Here is an 18,440-nt window from a genome sequence, read left to right as displayed (position 1 = left end):
TCATTCCACTCTCCAGCGCGGGGGCGCCAGAGGGTTATGTCAGACTCCTACTGACTAAAAAAACCACCACGTGTGAGCGTGTCGTCCTCCTGGGTGGGGCGAGACGGGGTCGCGTTAGCATTCGCCACCTCGTCCTGGCGGTAGGCCCGGACAAAGCCACCGATGCTGTGCCCTACCTCAGTTATTATTTTTTTATGTTTAATTTACAAATTTGGATCTGTCACAGTTCTTTCTTGTGGTATCATAAACAGCTAAAAATACTGTAAGTAGTTTAGTACCCTTTTAAAAATTGAACATTGTTAAACTTTTTACAAATAAATTTCTAGTCTATTACTATCCTTAAATCCACGAGGCCATGGTGTTTTGTAAACATGATTTATAATATCAGATTTCGTCATATTTGTGTGCTTAGCACATTTATATTTTCTATTTGTTCGTCTGGGCAAGGTAATATTATATATTGAAAATTGATTTTATATTAAAATAAAAGTTATTTAAAATTAACTAATACATCACTCCCATTCACACATGAGTTCACGTTATTTTTGGCGTAAACTTGTGGAGGCCTATGTCCAGCAGTGGACTGTATAGGCTGTAATGATGAATACATCACTCCCATATAAGTCTTTGTTATATCATATACAACACGATATTGCTTATTTCTCTTAGACATTTCAAAAGAGTCTAATATTAGTTTAAATTGAATACTCTTCCTAACGTATGCCGTGGTATAGAAAAGACGGTATTAAAAACCTCTTCCAGTTAGTAACGTATTAGATTAGGGATCGATAAGAAAGTTTCACTACCAAATAAATGGAAATATAAAAGCGGCGGGCGGGATAACAATCAAAACTGCTGTTTTAATTGTACAGATCAGAGACGGGCAGTCTCGTCTTTAGTGAGATAAAGCCTATTCGAGCCAGTTGACTCACTTAACGTAGTCATCAGACAATACGTAAGAACTCCCAAACTTGAGGGCCTATATTTAGCAAGAGACTGCGAAAGGATGAAGCATAGTTCTTTTTATTTATGGTTGTAATAGATGTCAATATTTTTTGGGTTTTGTCCAGTGTAGGCTAGAATACACCCCCCTATTGGGTAGGCCTAAATCTTGCAGCACGTCATATACCAGTCAGACTGTCATAGACTGAAACAAGTAGGTCTTTTTAATTAATAATCACATCCCACATATTAAGATTCTGAATACATATTAAGGTTAACAGATGTGTGTGATATTTAAACTATTTCTGCAGCTCAATTGATAATTTCAAAGAATTTGAAACTACAGAACTTGATCCGATGCACAAGACGTTACACACCTGGGATATGCATCGAACCTATTGCACCCGTTTGGACTTTCGTCTTCCAATCACAGAACTGCATGTATGTTAATAATGATAAAACAAACAAAACTTATTTTAACACACTTTTAAAAAGTACTTTACAACTTTTGTTTAGTAAAACTTTATTACAATTATAAAAATCGATTTAATCTGCTTTATCTATTTATATCAGTTTTCATCATTACCGGTTTTACACAAATATAAAACCACATTCAGACCATGATAATTCTCGTTGAAATATTATAAACTAGCTGTGCCCGCGGCTTCGCCCGCGTTGAAATCGGTGTGACACAAAGTTTTCCCGGCAAACTTCCAGTGAAACTCTCATCATAATCGGCTTAGCCGTTCTATAAGCCTTCCTCTTGAAGCCCTCTCTCCATTGATGAAACCGCATAAAAATCCGTTCCGTAGATTTTGAGGGAATCGATCACATACATTTTTGGCGACTTTGTTTTATAATACACTAACTGTTGCCCGCGACTACGTGCGCGTGAAGCGCGCGTCGCGTTTAACAAAATGGTTTGTGGAATTCGTCAGAATTGTGGTATGAAATAATGTAGTAATAATATAGTATTGTAGTGTAAATATGTTTAAATATACTGCATATAATTTAGTTTTTAATATGGTTCTACGTAACTATATGCCACAGAATAGCGTAACGCACGCTCCTTCGTGACTCCGTGACGACAGGGGTAAATAAAAAGTATTCTAGTAACGTAAAGGTTAGATATTGTAAAAAATATATTTTTTTGTACTACTGCGTACGGCTCACCTGATGATAAGCGATTACCGTAGCTTATAGACACCTGCAACACCAGAAGCATCGCAAGCGCGTTGCCGACCCAATCCCCAATCCCCCAGGAGCTTTGGTCACCTTACTCACCAACAGGAACACAATACTGCTTGAAAACAGTATTATTTTGCTGTGATCTTCTGTAAGGTCGAGGTACTACCCCAGTTGGGCAGCTCCATACTTTGAGCAGGAAATTCCTGCTGTGCCCTACCTCAGTTAAAAGTTATAAGTGATCAATATAAATGTTTCTTGAACACATAGGGTTGGTGGTTAGGTTAGGTAACGCGGTTATTTTGCTTTAAACCGACCCTGCTGTATATGTTTCATACAAACTATCAACCCCCCAATTAAACCCCTTAGCGGTGGAATATCGCAAAATCCGTTTTGAGCGGACGTTTACTAATTATAATCTACCTCCCTGCCAAATTTCACCTTTGTCCATCCTGGATGAATGGACCATCCAGCTGTTTTTGAGTTCTCGTGATAAGTGAGTCAGTGATCTTTCTCTTTTATATATATAGATTATGATGCATTATTTGGACACCTTCTCACCATTTATAGAGCACACGTTTTAAATTTCAAGTTTCTTACCTCAAAAACATAGGACTTTCATAGAAACTTCCAACCCCCGTTTCATCCCCTTAGAGGTCGAGTGTCATAAAATTCATTCTTAGCGAATGTCTACGTCCTATAAGGAACGTACTTGCCTAATTTTAAGTTTGTAACTGTTATAATTTTGGAGATTTCGTGATGAGTAGGTAAGTCAACCTACCATCCCCCGTTTTAACCCCAAAGAGAAATGGATTTCTAAAGATACATTATTTGGACACCTTCTCACCATCTAAAGAGCATACATTTAAATTTAAAGTCTCTTACTTCAAAAACATAGGACTTTCATACAAACTTCCAACCCCCGTTTTACCCCCTTAGGGGTCGAGTTTCGTAAAATCCGTTCTTAACGGATGCCTACGTCTTATAAGGAGCCTACTTGCTAAATTTCAAGTTTGTAGGTGTTATAGTTTAGGAGATTTCGTGATCAGTGAGTCAACCTACGATCCCCCGTTTTAACCCCAAAAAGGAGTTGATTTCTTAAGATACATTATTTGGACACATTTTCACCATCTATAGAGCTTACATTTTAAATTTCAAGTCTCTTACTTCAAAAACAAAGGTCTTTCATACAAACTTCCAACCCCCGTTTTATCCCATTCGAGTTTCATAAAATCCGATCTTAGCAAATGTCTACGCCTTATACGAAACGTACCTACCAAATTTCAAGTTTGAAGCTGTTATAGTTTCGGAGATTTCGTGATGAGTGAGTCAACCTACGATCCCCCGTTTTAACCCCAAAAGGGAGTTGATTTCTAAAGATACATTATTTGGACACCTTGTCACCACCTATAAAGCATACATTTTAAATTTCAAGTCTCTTACTTCAAAAACATAGGACTTTCATACAAACTTCCAACCCCCGCTTTATCCCCTTAGGGGTCGAGTTTCATAAAATCCGTTCTTAGCAAATGTCTGCGCCCTATAAGAAACGTACTTGCCAAATTTCAAGTTTGAAGCTGTTAGTTTCGGAGATTTCGTGATGAGTGAGTCAACCTACCATCCCCCGTTTTAACCCTAAAAGAGAGTTGATTTTTAAAGATACATTATTTGGACACCTTCTCACTATCTATAAAGCATACATTTTAAATTTCAAGTCTCTTACTTCAAAAACATAGGACTTTCATACAAACTTCCAGTGAGTCCAGAGTGAGTCAACCTACCATCCCCCGTTTTAACTCCAAAAGGGAGTTGATTTCTAAATATACATTATTTGGACACCTTCTCAACATCTCTAGAGCATACATTTTAAATTTCAAGTCTCTTACTACTAAAACATAGGACTTTCATACAAACTTCCAACCCCCGTTTTACCCTCTTAGGGGTCGAGTTTCGTAAAATCCATTCTTAGCGGTAGTTTACGCCTTATTTGGGGCCTACCTGCTAAATTTTAAGTTTGTAGGTGTTATAGTTTCGGAGATTTCGTGATCAGTGAGTCAACCTATGATCCCCCGTTTTAACCCCAAAAAGGGGTTGATTTCTAAATATACATTATTTGGACACCTTCTCACCATCTCTAGAGCATACATTTTAAATTTCAAGTCTCTTACTACTAAAACATAGGACTTTCATACAAACTTTCAACCCCCGTTTTACCCTCTTAGGGGTCGAGTTTCATAAAATCCATTCTTAGCGGTAGTTTACGCCTTATAAGGGGCCTACCTGCTAAATTTTAAGTTTGTAGGTGTTATAGTTTCGGAGATTTCATGATCAGTGAGTCAACCTACGATCTCCCGTTTTAACCCCAAAAAGGGGTTGATTTCTAAAGATATATTATTTGGACACTTTTTCACCATCTATAGAGCTTACATTTGAAATTTCAAGTCTCTTACTTCAAACACAGGACTTTCATACAAACTTCCAACCCCCGTTTAACCCCCTTAGGGGTCGAATTTCATAAAATCCGTTCTTAGCGGATGCCTACGTCTTATAAGGAGCCTACCTTCCAAATTTCAAGTTTCTAGGTGTAATCGTTTCCGAGATTTCGTGATGAATGACCTTTCGCTTTTATATATATTATAGATTAGGGGCCATCCATAAATTACCATCCAATATTATTTTTTTTACCCTTTCCCCGTCTCACAGCTGGTCACATTTATGAGACCTAGTTTACCTAGAGTGACGTCACATATTTGACAATTTTTACATTTTTAATTATTAAATTAAAACTCCAGTTTCGACATTCTTCTTATTTCCATTTAGCTAACAAATAGATATATTATATTTTGAAATGTAATGTGACAAAATTTTGGACCTCTCTCCACCCCTTGTCACACAATGTGTTATGGATGGCCTCTCATCTTGTATTATTATTTTTTCCAGTGAACGTTACGGATGTCCGCCGGAGATGCGTGCAAACCGTTTCTTCTCTTACGGACGCTGTCTCAAGAGCTGCAAGACTCTCATAAACCTCTACACAGAAATACTAACTCACGACTCCAGGAACTTGTCCGCATATTTGCGCTCTAAAAGTTGGGGTAAGAGCTAAAGTATTAATTGCTTTTATATTGCCAACTATTCCAAACCAACTTTTCCAGAATTGATTTCGAAAAAGGTTCTTGCTCTTGATGAAGGGTTGAAGTTCCACTAAGAATTGATATATAATTTTCCTACCATGAGTAAAACGATCACTGCCTGGTGTCCATGATAACGACCGGAATTGACTGCATCAGGTGCTCTATAAGGCTTAATGAGGAGGCTTATAAGGAATATTGAGGACATACCAAACCGAAACAAATATTTGTGTTTGCAAATATGAATTTCTGTCCAAAATCAAAGCCTATCCACCACCGCGCACTCATATTTGTGAAACAGCAACTTCAGTCGCCAACGCGGGTGGAATTAATCATTCCAATTAGTATTGTTATGCGAATTAAACATTTATTTTTCCTTGCAGAAAGTTCCAGAAGACGAGACATGGATTTCGAAGAGGATCCCGAATTGGACCAGGAAATAATGAGGCAAGACAATATAGAAGGACCAGTACCCAATCCTCTGGATGATGATTCTGATCAGTATCAGAATCTAAAGCCGGATATTGATTATGTTGACTTAGAAATCGCACAGGATGATTTGATAAGCCATTTGAAACCTAATTAGCTACCATATATAACAATTAAATAATAAATAATAAAGAAACTATTATTAGTGCCAGAGAGTTATTTATACAATTAATAAAATAAATTGTAGTATAATTACAAAGACTTGGATATTAAAAAGGCAAAATAAAACTAAACACAATTGACAGATTGAAAAGGTGATAGCCTAAATTGAACCCAGTGCGTCGGTTTTTGATTTATATGATTACGTGAAATTTGATTCTACTTGTACTGGCCTGCTTAAGTAAAATGGGACAAATCCTTATGTTATATACTAGATGTACCCGGCGGTTTCACTCGCGTTAATTTAATTAAACAATGTACTAAAATTTTATGTAGCCAATATAGCCTTCCTCAGGAAATGAACTATCCAACACCAAAGAAAAAAAAAATCTATTCGAACCAGTAATTCCTGAGATGGATTCCTGTAAAAAATCTGGTTCGAATAGATTTTTGTAGATATTATTTATTAGAACAAACTATTCAGCTTTATAATATTAGTATAGATAAACAAATTTGTCAGAATGTGTGTATAAATATCTGCTGTTCTTTTACTCTAAGAGTTCTATCACTTAAAATGTTACATGTTACAGTAGCTAAAAAATCTAAACAAATATACAGACTATTTTTATCCCGAAATTTAAATAGTATCGGGACTTATGCGCTTAAATCTAATACATACAGGATTAATAACGACTAGATGCATTAAATTAAACCAAATACATATACTAACCTGTTAGACATAAGTATTTAGTACGGATTTCCGAACGCATGGAAACAGATCTCGCCTTACGTTCTTGCTTATGTCACTTCCAGATATATGTCGGTTGGTTGCACTAGTTATTACTTTCTTTTTATATAACACTTAATAAAGTAATGGTACAATACCTATTATTTAATAGTTATACGTCAAGATACATAACAACACAACTTCTAAGTTATACACAAAAATCAATCAAACATCTGTTTAGGCTGCGATAGGCTAGGCTAAAAATAAGTTTTAACTTAGTCTTTAACTTACCAGCTGGAGTATTGACTTGCGAGGCAACGAAAAGACTCTGCACGTATGCACCCAGTGCGTTCACTATGTCTTGGAAGATATTCGTAGCGTGTGGCTTCATGTCGTAGCATTCGCAGAACGCTTTTAGCAAATCTGTGCCAAATTCAATAAATGTAAATAAAAAATGCGGGTAGTTTATATATGATTTTTCTTTGGGCTAATTATAATGTCTTCAGAACTTAGTGTAATCTGTAGGCTTTTACTTTTCTGGGTCTTCAGAACTAAATGTAAATTAGTCAGTTAATAAATATATAAGTAGTCTAGATCTGGGAGGCCATCTTGATGGGAGTCAAGATTAATCGTTTATCGACGAAATCCTGCCCGTTCTACGAATTTATTTAAGACGAATAATTTCATTAATTTATATAAACTTATTACTGATCGATATTCTAACTTTAAAAAAAAAACAGCTTGAACAAAAGGCAGACGCAAGGTCTATTGACAGTCTCTCCCAGTCAACTTGATTTTCAAAATAACACAGTATTGTTAACTATATCAATGCTTTTTTATTTTACTAAGAACTAACCCAAATATGGAAAATTAAGTGGAATTTAAGAGCATTTGAAAGTCACAACGGGTGAAACGCGAAGCACATGTTATATTCGTTTCTTTGCCCCGATTAACTGAACTACTATACAATCCTAATGGCTATTCCTGATCTATACTAGATCAAATAATTACACATGATCATGTATGATATACCTTATCAATATAAAATATAGTATAAGCTAAATAATGAAATTGGATTTGTCATTCAGAAAAAAAAAATGATATTATGGCATATTTTTACTACCGGTACCTCAATTGTTTGTGACGTTGTATAGCGAAATTTAGATATCACTCACCCGGATGTATAGTGATCCGATGTAGCACTTCAAGCGCTAGCGCGCGCTGCCACAGCGGCTTGTCGGGGTCCAGGAACTTGATGGTCAACGAGAGGAATATTTCACACTCCGTCACCTGTGCGATACATACTGTAACTGTAATAATTTGTTAGCATTCCACTGCTAGGCTCATCATTTATTTAGATGGACTGAAGTTTAATGCATGTTTTAAAAGCTCTATAACCTGTTACAATTTGGTAGCAATTTACATTCAAATAGGAACGTGTTTTAGAACGTATTAAATTAGGACAGATTAATTATTTAAAACACGTACGTAGCATATGTCCTAGCTTGTACACATGCACTTATTTTATTTGGAAAACTTACAGCTTATGATTTATTTATTTATTTCTCCATATGTACAAGTTTACAAAGCTTTGCTCCTGACACGAGAAAATAAATCAGAAAAAAAAGAAAAACTACTCTACTACCACGCACGCACGCACGCACGCACGCACGCACGCACGCACGCACGTACGCACGCACGCACGCACGCACGCACGTACGCGCGCACGCACGCACGCACGCACGCACTCTCACACGCACACGCACGCACCAGAACGTCGTGGTAGCGGTGCACGATGACGGCCACGAGGCGCAGCAGGCGCATGGTGACGGGGAAGTGCGGGCGCTCCGCCGCCGCGCCGGGGCCCGGGATGTGCGCCGGCGGCGGCAGGGCCCTGCGCACGGAGCGCACGTGTACGGTGGCTGGAGTCGCACGGCCAGCTCGCCAGTCCCCCACGAGCTTTGGCCACCTTACTCACTACTAAACTACTTGAGAGAGGATTGTGGTCTAGCTGTGATCCGGGATTAAAGTACCTCCTGAGAGGGACTGATCAGATCAGATTTTTAAAAAAGATGTATCCTGATGTGTCTCAATAATAAAAGCTACAGCGTAAAAAAAAAATGTACAGGTCATACGAAAATTTATTGTGCTTTGGGAGTTTGAATTTTATTGTTTCCGGACTCCCTCATAGATGATAAATATTACTGGAATCACTGGGAACCCCAAAACGTTACACATTTATTTTAATTATTAGAAGCATAATTTTATATAATAGTAATTGGTGGAAACTTTGTTGGATTTGTAGCGATATCTATCTATCATCTATGGGGTTTGTTGACGAAGGGTTCTCCACAGATTTTGTACTATTCATTTGTGTAATGTATTTATTATGTATATCTGTTTATATCCCAAACATAAATTGAAATATAATTACCGAACAACTAACCACTTACCTATACTTAACATTTGGAGAAAACAGCCTTATGATTAGTGCACACACGTGCTCCTTCAGTAAAAATCGAAACTCTGAAATCTGTGAAAAATATACAATTATTTCAGTTTTACACTATCGTATTTTATGTATGAAATTAAAATTACTAATATAGTTTTGGGTGTCTGTGGGTGGGTATAGGCGTATATGGATGTGTTTTATGTACCTTAAAGAATACATCAGAAAAGTCAGTCAATACAGTATCAAGCAGTTCCAATCCGAACGTCTTCGGTACATCTGAAATACCAACGAGCCAGTTTGCCGAATCGCCGTTTATAAGTTGAATAATATCCTAAAACAAAAACATATTTTACAACAGTCAATTTACAAAATAATCCAAAATGTAAATCCAAATAACAAATGACAATAAAAATATTTGCCGTGAACTCACTTGTAAAATCAAGTATGCGTCAACTGCACAGGGCTTGAGATCCTTCGGGGCTTTACTGTTTGCTTGCATTCTGACATCTGCAGGGTTCACTTTTAGAGTACCTGTTTAGAACATTCTATTTAACATAACATATTATTATTATATAATAAATAAACAGCGACAACATGTATTTAGACCAAGAGCATCTCAAGCGCGTCCAAGAGCTCTGGCTGCCTTACTCGCCATAGGAACAACACTATTGCTTTCAACATTATTGTTTGGTTGTGTAATGTCTGTGTCTTCGACATTTTTTTTAAATATATAGACTAGCGCTTGACTGCGATCTCACCTGATGGTAAGTGAGAAGGAGCAGCCTAAATTGGTGCGCGCTTGCCTAGAAGATGGCTATTCACTCTTGATTTACAGAAACTCAAGTTATAGTTACTTGATAAAACGGAAGCCGGAAGGGCTTTCCAATTTTTTTTTTTTTTGATAAAATTAAGGTTGGCTAAGTATACCCAGTTAAGCTACTTTATATTTTATACAAGACCATAATTATTATATCTATAAAATTACTTTCGCTACAGCTACAATAATAAAAAAAACGAGTGTGCTTTAGACAACACGACTGAAGTAAAAGTTCTTTAGCTCCATCTAACTTATATCTCCCTCTCAACTTTCGTTCGCCTCGCCCGATTACACCTTTCGTAACGCTCTCGTCACGCTTTCGCCAGTTTACTCCCCAAGTCAAGCGTGCGGAAAGAAGTTTTACTTCATTTAATTGAAAGTGTTAATAGTCGGTCAGGGTCAGTCGGAGACGCGGGTTCGATCCCCGCTGGAGCGGTCAATTTTCGATATGATATTCAAAAATGTTTAACATTCAAATTGTTTTAATCGCCTGTTAATTCGACAAGGTTAGAGACTATCGCATAGGAAGCAGAACAGAAGAGAAAGAATTAGTCTTTACTTAAGATCTGGTCTTAAAAGAATTACCATTAGCCTCAGCCAGCGCCCTCTCGAACACGAGAGCTACGAGCTGCCGTACGGTGGCAGCCGCCGCGTGGGTTGTGCTCACGTCGCGAGTCTCACTGGGCGACACCATGCGTATACATAGCACCATCGTCTAAAAAATAAAGTGTATGTGTAGAATATAATATTGTGTATATATAATTTTATATTATATTCTAATTTATGCAACGATTATTTGTACACTTCCTAGCCGCTTTTCTACGCCCTGTCCTATACCCAAAGGTTTTTTTTTTTTTTTTTTTTTTTTATGTCACTAGGTCGGCAAACAAGCGTACGGTTCACCTGATGGTAAGCGATTGCCGTAGCTTATAGACGCCTGCAACACCAGAAGCATCGCAAGCGCGTTGCCGACCCAATCCCCCCAGGAGCTCTGGTCACCTTACTCACCAACAGGAACACAATACTGCATGAAAACAGTATTATTTTGCTGTGATCTTCTGTAAGTTTGTCTGGAAATCGCTGTTTTAACCAGTTACAGATAAGGTTTATCTTGCACATAAGTCAATTTTTTTATTATTATTGTAAACTAGCTGTAATTTTTCGAAATTTGAAAAATAAATAAAATAGAACTGCAACTTTTAAATTTACAATATCAAGTGAAAAAAAATGATATATCATCATAAAATTTTATCCCAAGGATAGTTTGTTGAATAGTGGTAAAAGTAACCCCTGAAGCTGAAACAGACTCTTAGACAGGAGAACTTATTATAAGCGTTAGACGTTTATTAACTAGTAAAATTGAACACTAATTTTTAAGCTTACATAGCTACAATGAACATCTTTATTTATGGATTGATTTAGCTTAAAATATCTTACTGCTGATTATAGCCCTTTTTCTCCATGTAGGAGAAGGGTCGTGCATTATCCACCATGCTGCTTCACTGTGGGTTAGTGGATATATCTCCTACTATGAGTAACAATTGCTGTCAAGTGTCTATGATAAAGACCAAAAACGAGAGCTTTATGTACTCTCGGAGGCACGGCGGGCCACAAGGACCAGGATGACCCACGACGACTTATAAAAGACAATCATTGTTATATTACCTTAAACTAGCTAACCCCGCAAACGTTGTTTTGCCATATATGTTATTAACCGCCTTAACCCCCCCTCCCCCTTGTAACTTAGGGAGACGAAAAATAGATGTTTTTCGATTTTCAGACCTACCCAATATGCACACAATATTTCATGAGAATCGGTCATGCCGTTTCGGAGGAGTTTAACTACAAACACCGCGACACGAGAATTTTATATATTAGATTTTTACATATTTTTATTTTAGCAAATTTATTTTATTAATGACTATAACTTCTATAATAACAAACAAAACAGTATATATGCGTGTGTGTATCAAATACATGGTAGTGTATGTAATATTTTTTTAATTGATGGAATGGAATTTTATGCATAATTAAAAAAAAAATAGCACTCTGCACTCCTTCTCTATATGAACTATAAGTGTGCGAAATTTCATACTCCTCCGTTTGCGCAATTTTCGTAAAAAGGGAGACAAAGTTTTAGCTTCACATATGAATATATAGATATAGATAAACGTAACTCACTCTAGCCAAAGTGTCGCCATGAACCAAGTCTGATGTGGTCATTAACAAGGCGGCTGTCTGCAGAAGCTTCAACTCCAGCATGCCTGCCTGACCGAGATTGTACAGACAGTCAACTACATGACGGGCACCCTTTGCATCTATCCCTTGTTGAGCTATTAACCTCTGTATCGTGCCGAGACAGAACTGAAATATTTTTATATTTATATTAGAACTAGAAAAAAAACTAAAGTACAAATAATATAATGTAATTAAAAATTTTGTTATAAAAACTATATTGCAAATAAATAATCTCAGCAATCCCAAATTAATTTTTTTTTTCGACTACATTTTTTTTTTTTTTTTGTGTACGGTTGGTCTTAACAATAAAAAGAAAGGATTTATCACATTTCAATACAGTTTTTCAGAAATAATGTCATTCATTGTTATTTATGAAGATTTTGTTTTTAAATATGTATATGAAGTGTTGTTTTGTAGGCCATTCTGTCTTTAATCTATAACTGTCCGTTTTTAATCTATCTCTTATAAATGTTCACAAATATACACATGTAACTACATATAAGTGCTTTTAAAATGTAAGCCTTAAAACATTATGTTTAAATGTATTGCAGTAAGATAACTTGATAATCTAATAAATAAATTAACATAGTCTGTTTCTAAGGTCATAGCTGACCGATATACATTATATATCGCCCATTTGCGACGATAGTGTGACATCTCGATTTATTCGATTTTTTATTTTATAGAAATTCTGAATCGCGATCTTGTGTTCTTTTATCTCCAAAAATATGGTATTTGTTACTCCAAAAACAACAATACTGTGAGAGAAAAAGACAAAATGTAACTTTATAGCACTGTCTCGTTTGGCGATCTAGTTTGCTTCGACACCGTGACAGTTCAGTTGCCACCTGCACTTTGATGTGAGGTGTTCTTCGTTTTTAAACAAAAAACGTGATATTCGAGGATACCGCGGTATTGGTGATAAAGGTAAGTATTTTATACTGTTTTTATTTTTTTCGACAATGTGGCACGTCGTATTTGTCACAATGCTCTTGTAAAACAAAAATCATAGTTGACGAGACATTTTTATAATGTCACGTTATTCTTGTAAGAAACTCAAAGCACCACCGGGACATGTTAAATAGTAACGTTGTAGATGCTGAATATTTTTCTTATAGCGGAAAAATGTTGTTGGTCATTTGTTGATGTTCTGTTATTGCAGAATGCATGTTAATGAAATTGAATGGTATATCTGTTTATCACGTTATATACACTAAACAGTAATACTAAACTCCAGTTATTTTTGCAGATGGGGACTAGGCCTAAATGTATATTACAATTAGCGCAACGCAATATAGCCGACGTTTGGCTCGGCAGCAGTTTCCTGGTCTCTTCTAACAGTTCGTTACAAACTGTGAATGATGATGAAACGGCAAAAAGACACAAGGATGAAGTTTTTCTCAGTGGGAACCTAGTCACTTCTAACAACATGTATTTACAAACTGTAAATAAACAACATAGATGCAACGAACTGAGCACTAAAGCGAGATAACAACAATGCTTTTTTTTTACATTATCTGAGGTTAAGATAAAAATTGTAAAACCTCTTTTAAAATACTCTAAATGTTAACAATAGACCCATAAAAACCGCACTAAAGAAAATAAAAATACAAATATTTTTTTGATTAAATACAATCTTGGATGTCACAATAATCATGACTAGGTTAACGAAATAATAAAAATTAGTGTCAAAGCTTTCATCGAAGTTATATCAAAAATAGAGTCCCATTATATCCAGAGTGAATTCCAAGAGACATTACATTGATGGAAGTAAACCCATTTCCGATATATACCGAGACTACTTTGAATATTGCAAGGCCCAGAATGTTTTATACGCAAATTACATAATATTCTATCGCTTATTTACTCAAAATTTTAATATTTCTTTTTTTACTCCCAAAAAAGATGCACGCGAACTTTCCGAAGCCTATAAAATTAGTAATGATGAAGGCAGGGATAGTCAAAAAGAGCAATATGTAACTAGCCTCGGAGAAAAGAAGATGTCGCGAACTGAGAAGAAGAAAGATAAGTATATTTTTGTAGATGTATTTGATTTACATTCAGTCAGTGTCCCAAGAAGAAATTTCCGTTTTCTACTATAAACCTAAACTAAAAAAATAAACGTATTAAACCTGACAATTTATGATTTCAAATCGAATTCATAGCGGTGTGAATGAGATTGCCATCTGTGTTGACGAGTACTTAAAGAAGATTTCTGAAAGGCAAAGAGCAATAGGTGGTGTTTCTTACACAGATAAATAAGTTCATGATTGCTATTTACCTCTATGCTGTGCAGAACCTTCCAAACAATAACTCCATCACACACAAATTTCTTCTTAAGGGGCACACACACAATGAGGAGTTTCAAAAGAGAACTAAGAAATAGACCAATTTTAACCTCGAAGGATTTATGGGGCGATCAAAGCTGCAAGAAAAAAGTCACAACCAATGCATGTAAACGAATTGTGTTAAAGTGACATTTATTATTGTTCTTATCAAATGAAATATTTTAAATAACAAAATATCATTTATGGCTGTTCTTAATCAAATGAATTTTACAATTTACACGGGTGAAGACAAAAAGGTCATTAAAACATCTGAAATCAAAGTAGTTCGAGTGCAAAAAGATTATCCCATGCGATTTACTACTGTACTTCTGACGCGGATCAAATGAAAAAAACTGTGTTAGTAAAAAAGAAAGCTGTTAATGAGATAGAACTTAAGAATGCTTTTAACAAAAAACTCTCCTCGATTAGGTGTCTAAGGAGGTGACTATGGGATAACAAAGTTCCACTACCACCTTGGAACTTATAAAGCCGATCGATATCGGGATAACCATCTAACTGCAGCGTCGCGGTCACCATCCCGCCTGTCCAACGTGGTGACTATGGGCAAAACACATGAGTTCGCGCCATAATCACATCACATCCGCGTTTCGCAGTCCACTACTGGACATAGGCCTCCGCAAGTTCGAGCCAAAAATGTTCGCGCCATAATGCCTGGCGTGAACTTGCAGAGGCTTATTCCAGCAGTGGACTGCGATAGACTGAAGTGAGCTACTATAAAAAAATTAATTTGATACTTTTATATTAACGTTGATTAAAAATGTTAAATATATATCATTTATTATCTGACTATACTAAAGGCGAAGCCTAAACCATAACAATTAAGAATGATTTTATAGAACTGATGAATATCTATAATAGTCCTATAGTGTGTAATGTGTGCGTTAATAATTTTAGTATTTGATTGTAATAACTAGTCTGTTATACTGATTTATTAAACTAGTAGGTAAAATTTCTTCTACTGAGGTACACATATTATATACCTATAGTTCCTCTTCCTTTATTTTTTTAGTACTTTACGAAATTGTTAGTTTTGCGAGTTTTACGTTTATTTTAATAATTTTTAGTTTTTAGGATAAGAAAACGTAATGTGAACAAAACAAAACGTCCGCCTATTCCAACAATTACCTCTGATCTATCATCTGAACTGATAGTATTGTTCTTACAATAAAAAAAATTTTTTCATGATAAACGTTTTATTTAAAAATAACATGAGCAAATATATTTTTTACATCATCTTCAACGTGACAACTAAACTTACCATCTTCAAAATATATTTTTTTACTAGAACAACGCGATATGTTTTCTCTTTTTTTTTCAATCGTTATAATTTCATTAATTTGGACGAAAATTTATTTCCTATTATTAATATTTTAATTCATTAATAGTTTATCTTTAATCACTTCATACATAATTAAGCTATTCTGACCATCATTTAAGAGTTATGGTCATTCAAAAGTTAAAAAGTGGTTTTCTGTAAAACTACGATTTTTGATATATCACACTGTTGTCGCAAATGGGCGATATGTATGAATTTTTATAAACTTCACAATAAACATAGGTATAATAAATTCGTTCAGACTACAGACATAACTGAACCTACAACCTTGGTTAGAAAAATAAAGTCTCTGCTGACTGCAATAAGTGTTCAATAGTAGGAATGAATACATAAATAATTAAAAAAATATATTAACACAAAAACTATCATTAAGAATTTTATCTTTCCAATTGCAAGCACAAATGTATAAAACGTGTAAGTAAAGTTATCATATAAGTAAAGTTATTACCATTTTTTATCTTTACTGTATAGATAACAGTAATTGTAATAGTCGTGTTTGCTCGCAAACGAAAAAAAATAATAAAAACTGACTTCAATTACATCGACAAGTAATATAATGTAGATAGATGAAAAAGTGAAGTAAATACGCATTATTAGATATAACTCGATAACTACGTCAGATCTCAAATACATTTAAATGAGACCACACAACCCGCACCACCTATCCATTCAAAAAAATAATTGAAATCTCACTCAGTCTAAAGTTCAAAGGTAACTAACATAAATTAAAAAAATACATTCACACCGAGATCCTCCTCCTTTTTTTGAAGTCGGTTAAAAAATAATATTCGTGATACAAAATGTCTTAACTTCAATATATCTTATTAAATAAGTAATCTACTTATACTTCTTTATTATCATTATAAAATATAGAATGATTCATGATTTTTAACCACAAGTTGTACAATAACAAATACAATATTATAAAAATGAACATCAGTATTGATATAGTTGGCTAATTTTTACAAGTGGTCTAAACTACTCAGAACATTGTCAACATTAAAATAAACTGATCAAAGAAATATCATGTCTGTATCATAAAAATCGTGTGTAGTAAACAGTAATATTCACAATTAAATCTCAGATTTTTGTCAGAAAATATTTTAAAAAAAATATCAATTTTTTTTTCTGTTTTTTTATCTTTCTATCTGCAATCAGCCCTTGAGCTATGATCAGATTGGTTGTTTCTTTAGGTAGCAGTTCGAGATTCTTCACATCCAGCAATGCGTCATCCCATAATAATATAAATTAGACCGATGCTATACGCTTCCTCTTGAGCCTGTAAATAAGAGTCTGAGGACTCCAGAAGTGTCACAGCGATCTCATTTTTATGTTGTTGAAGTCTTTGCTTATATCTAATGTAGGACTTTTCTATGACTTCCCTGACAGTTAGGATTTGCAGGTACTCATATAGTTCAATATTCTTCGTGAACCAAGATGTGCTACTCAAGGTTTTAAGTGCTTTATTTTGAAAGTGTTGCAAAATCTCAATATTTGATAGGGTGGCTGATCCCCAAAGCTCTATACCGTATGCCCATATAAGCCAGTAAATATCTCTTAGCTTCCTGTTTGCTTCATCCCTTTTGGTTTTTATATGTTCATGCCAAGTAAGTCTTCTATCAATATGCACACCTAGGTATTTAAGAGTACTTTTCTGTGGCAGAATGTCCCCCATAAGTGTCACTGGTGGGCAGTCTCCTCTCTTTAGGGTAAAAGTAGTGTGGACAGACTTTGTAGCACTAAATATCAAAAATGTATAAAATTCTTTTATAAAGAAAAGCTACAAATATATTTTACAGATTTGAATTACTATTGAATATTCTTAGCAGCGCATTTACACTAAACATAAAACCATAGACTCACGCCGAGTTGCACGGAACAAAATTAAAATTTAAGTAGAGATTAAACTAATTTAATCGCAATAATTGTATGAAATTCTTGCGATTAAATTAGTTTAATCACTACTTACATTTTAATTTCTTTTCGTGCAACCCGGCGTCACTCTGACATTGGCAAATCTTCACGGAAGCCATTATACAAGAAGAAGAACAGATTTGATTGTAAGACACTTTGTTTGTATCTATACTAATATTATAAAGCTGAAAAGTTTGTTTGTTTAAAAGTGAGTAAACTTATCTTAACAACTACTGCTCTGAATTGAAAAATTAATTTTGCGTTCAATGGTTGCAATCGAAAAATTATTTTTGGGGCTGATTTACCGAAGAAAGCTAAGAGCTGTTTTCACCCCCTCAAATTAACGCTGCGAAACCACAGGATGCAGCTAGTGTTAGATAATTAAGGTAAAGGAACAATTTCAGGTTTCCCTTGAAGCTTAGATTTAACAAAGAACCTACCATAAACAATAAAAATTATTAAGTAATTATGATAATTTTATATATTATAATTGAATATTATTACTATTATATAGACATTTTTAATATAATTGTTGTTATTATTTTATTATTCCTATTATTTTCATAGCATCAATGTTTTCTTTAATTTCGGTCACTTAATAAGATTGGCCTACTATACTTTATAATACAAAATATTATCATTTTGAAGCTAATATATATGAATGATCGGTGAGTCTTTAGATTAAAGGTCGTCAAATGATCCAAGATCAAAATTTGACTGTTTATCGACATAATTTCATCACAGCAAAATAAAATTACCCTA

General features: G+C 34.9%; 1 protein-coding gene across 1 annotated transcript in view; it reads right to left on the bottom strand.

Moving 5' to 3' along the window:
• Nucleotides 1–18,440, bottom strand: part of LOC123666523 (protein MON2 homolog) — a 40,837-nt gene that overhangs the window by 21,768 nt on the left and 629 nt on the right. Inside the window, exons 3-10 of the mRNA XM_045600601.1 lie at nucleotides 12,024–12,206; nucleotides 10,428–10,557; nucleotides 9,456–9,556; nucleotides 9,231–9,356; nucleotides 9,027–9,106; nucleotides 8,344–8,467; nucleotides 7,749–7,863; nucleotides 6,865–6,996 (exon numbers count right to left, since the gene is read on the bottom strand). Coding sequence (XP_045456557.1) covers nucleotides 6,865–6,996; nucleotides 7,749–7,863; nucleotides 8,344–8,467; nucleotides 9,027–9,106; nucleotides 9,231–9,356; nucleotides 9,456–9,556; nucleotides 10,428–10,557; nucleotides 12,024–12,206 — 991 coding nt within the window. The remainder of the gene's footprint in view (nucleotides 1–6,864; nucleotides 6,997–7,748; nucleotides 7,864–8,343; nucleotides 8,468–9,026; nucleotides 9,107–9,230; nucleotides 9,357–9,455; nucleotides 9,557–10,427; nucleotides 10,558–12,023; nucleotides 12,207–18,440) is intronic.

The sequence above is a fragment of the Melitaea cinxia genome, chromosome 26 (genome assembly GCF_905220565.1).
Source record: "Melitaea cinxia chromosome 26, ilMelCinx1.1, whole genome shotgun sequence".
Classification (NCBI taxonomy): Eukaryota; Metazoa; Arthropoda; class Insecta; order Lepidoptera; family Nymphalidae; genus Melitaea; species Melitaea cinxia.
Note: the sequence above shows the minus strand (reverse complement) of the source record. Positions and strands in the feature narration are given on the sequence as shown.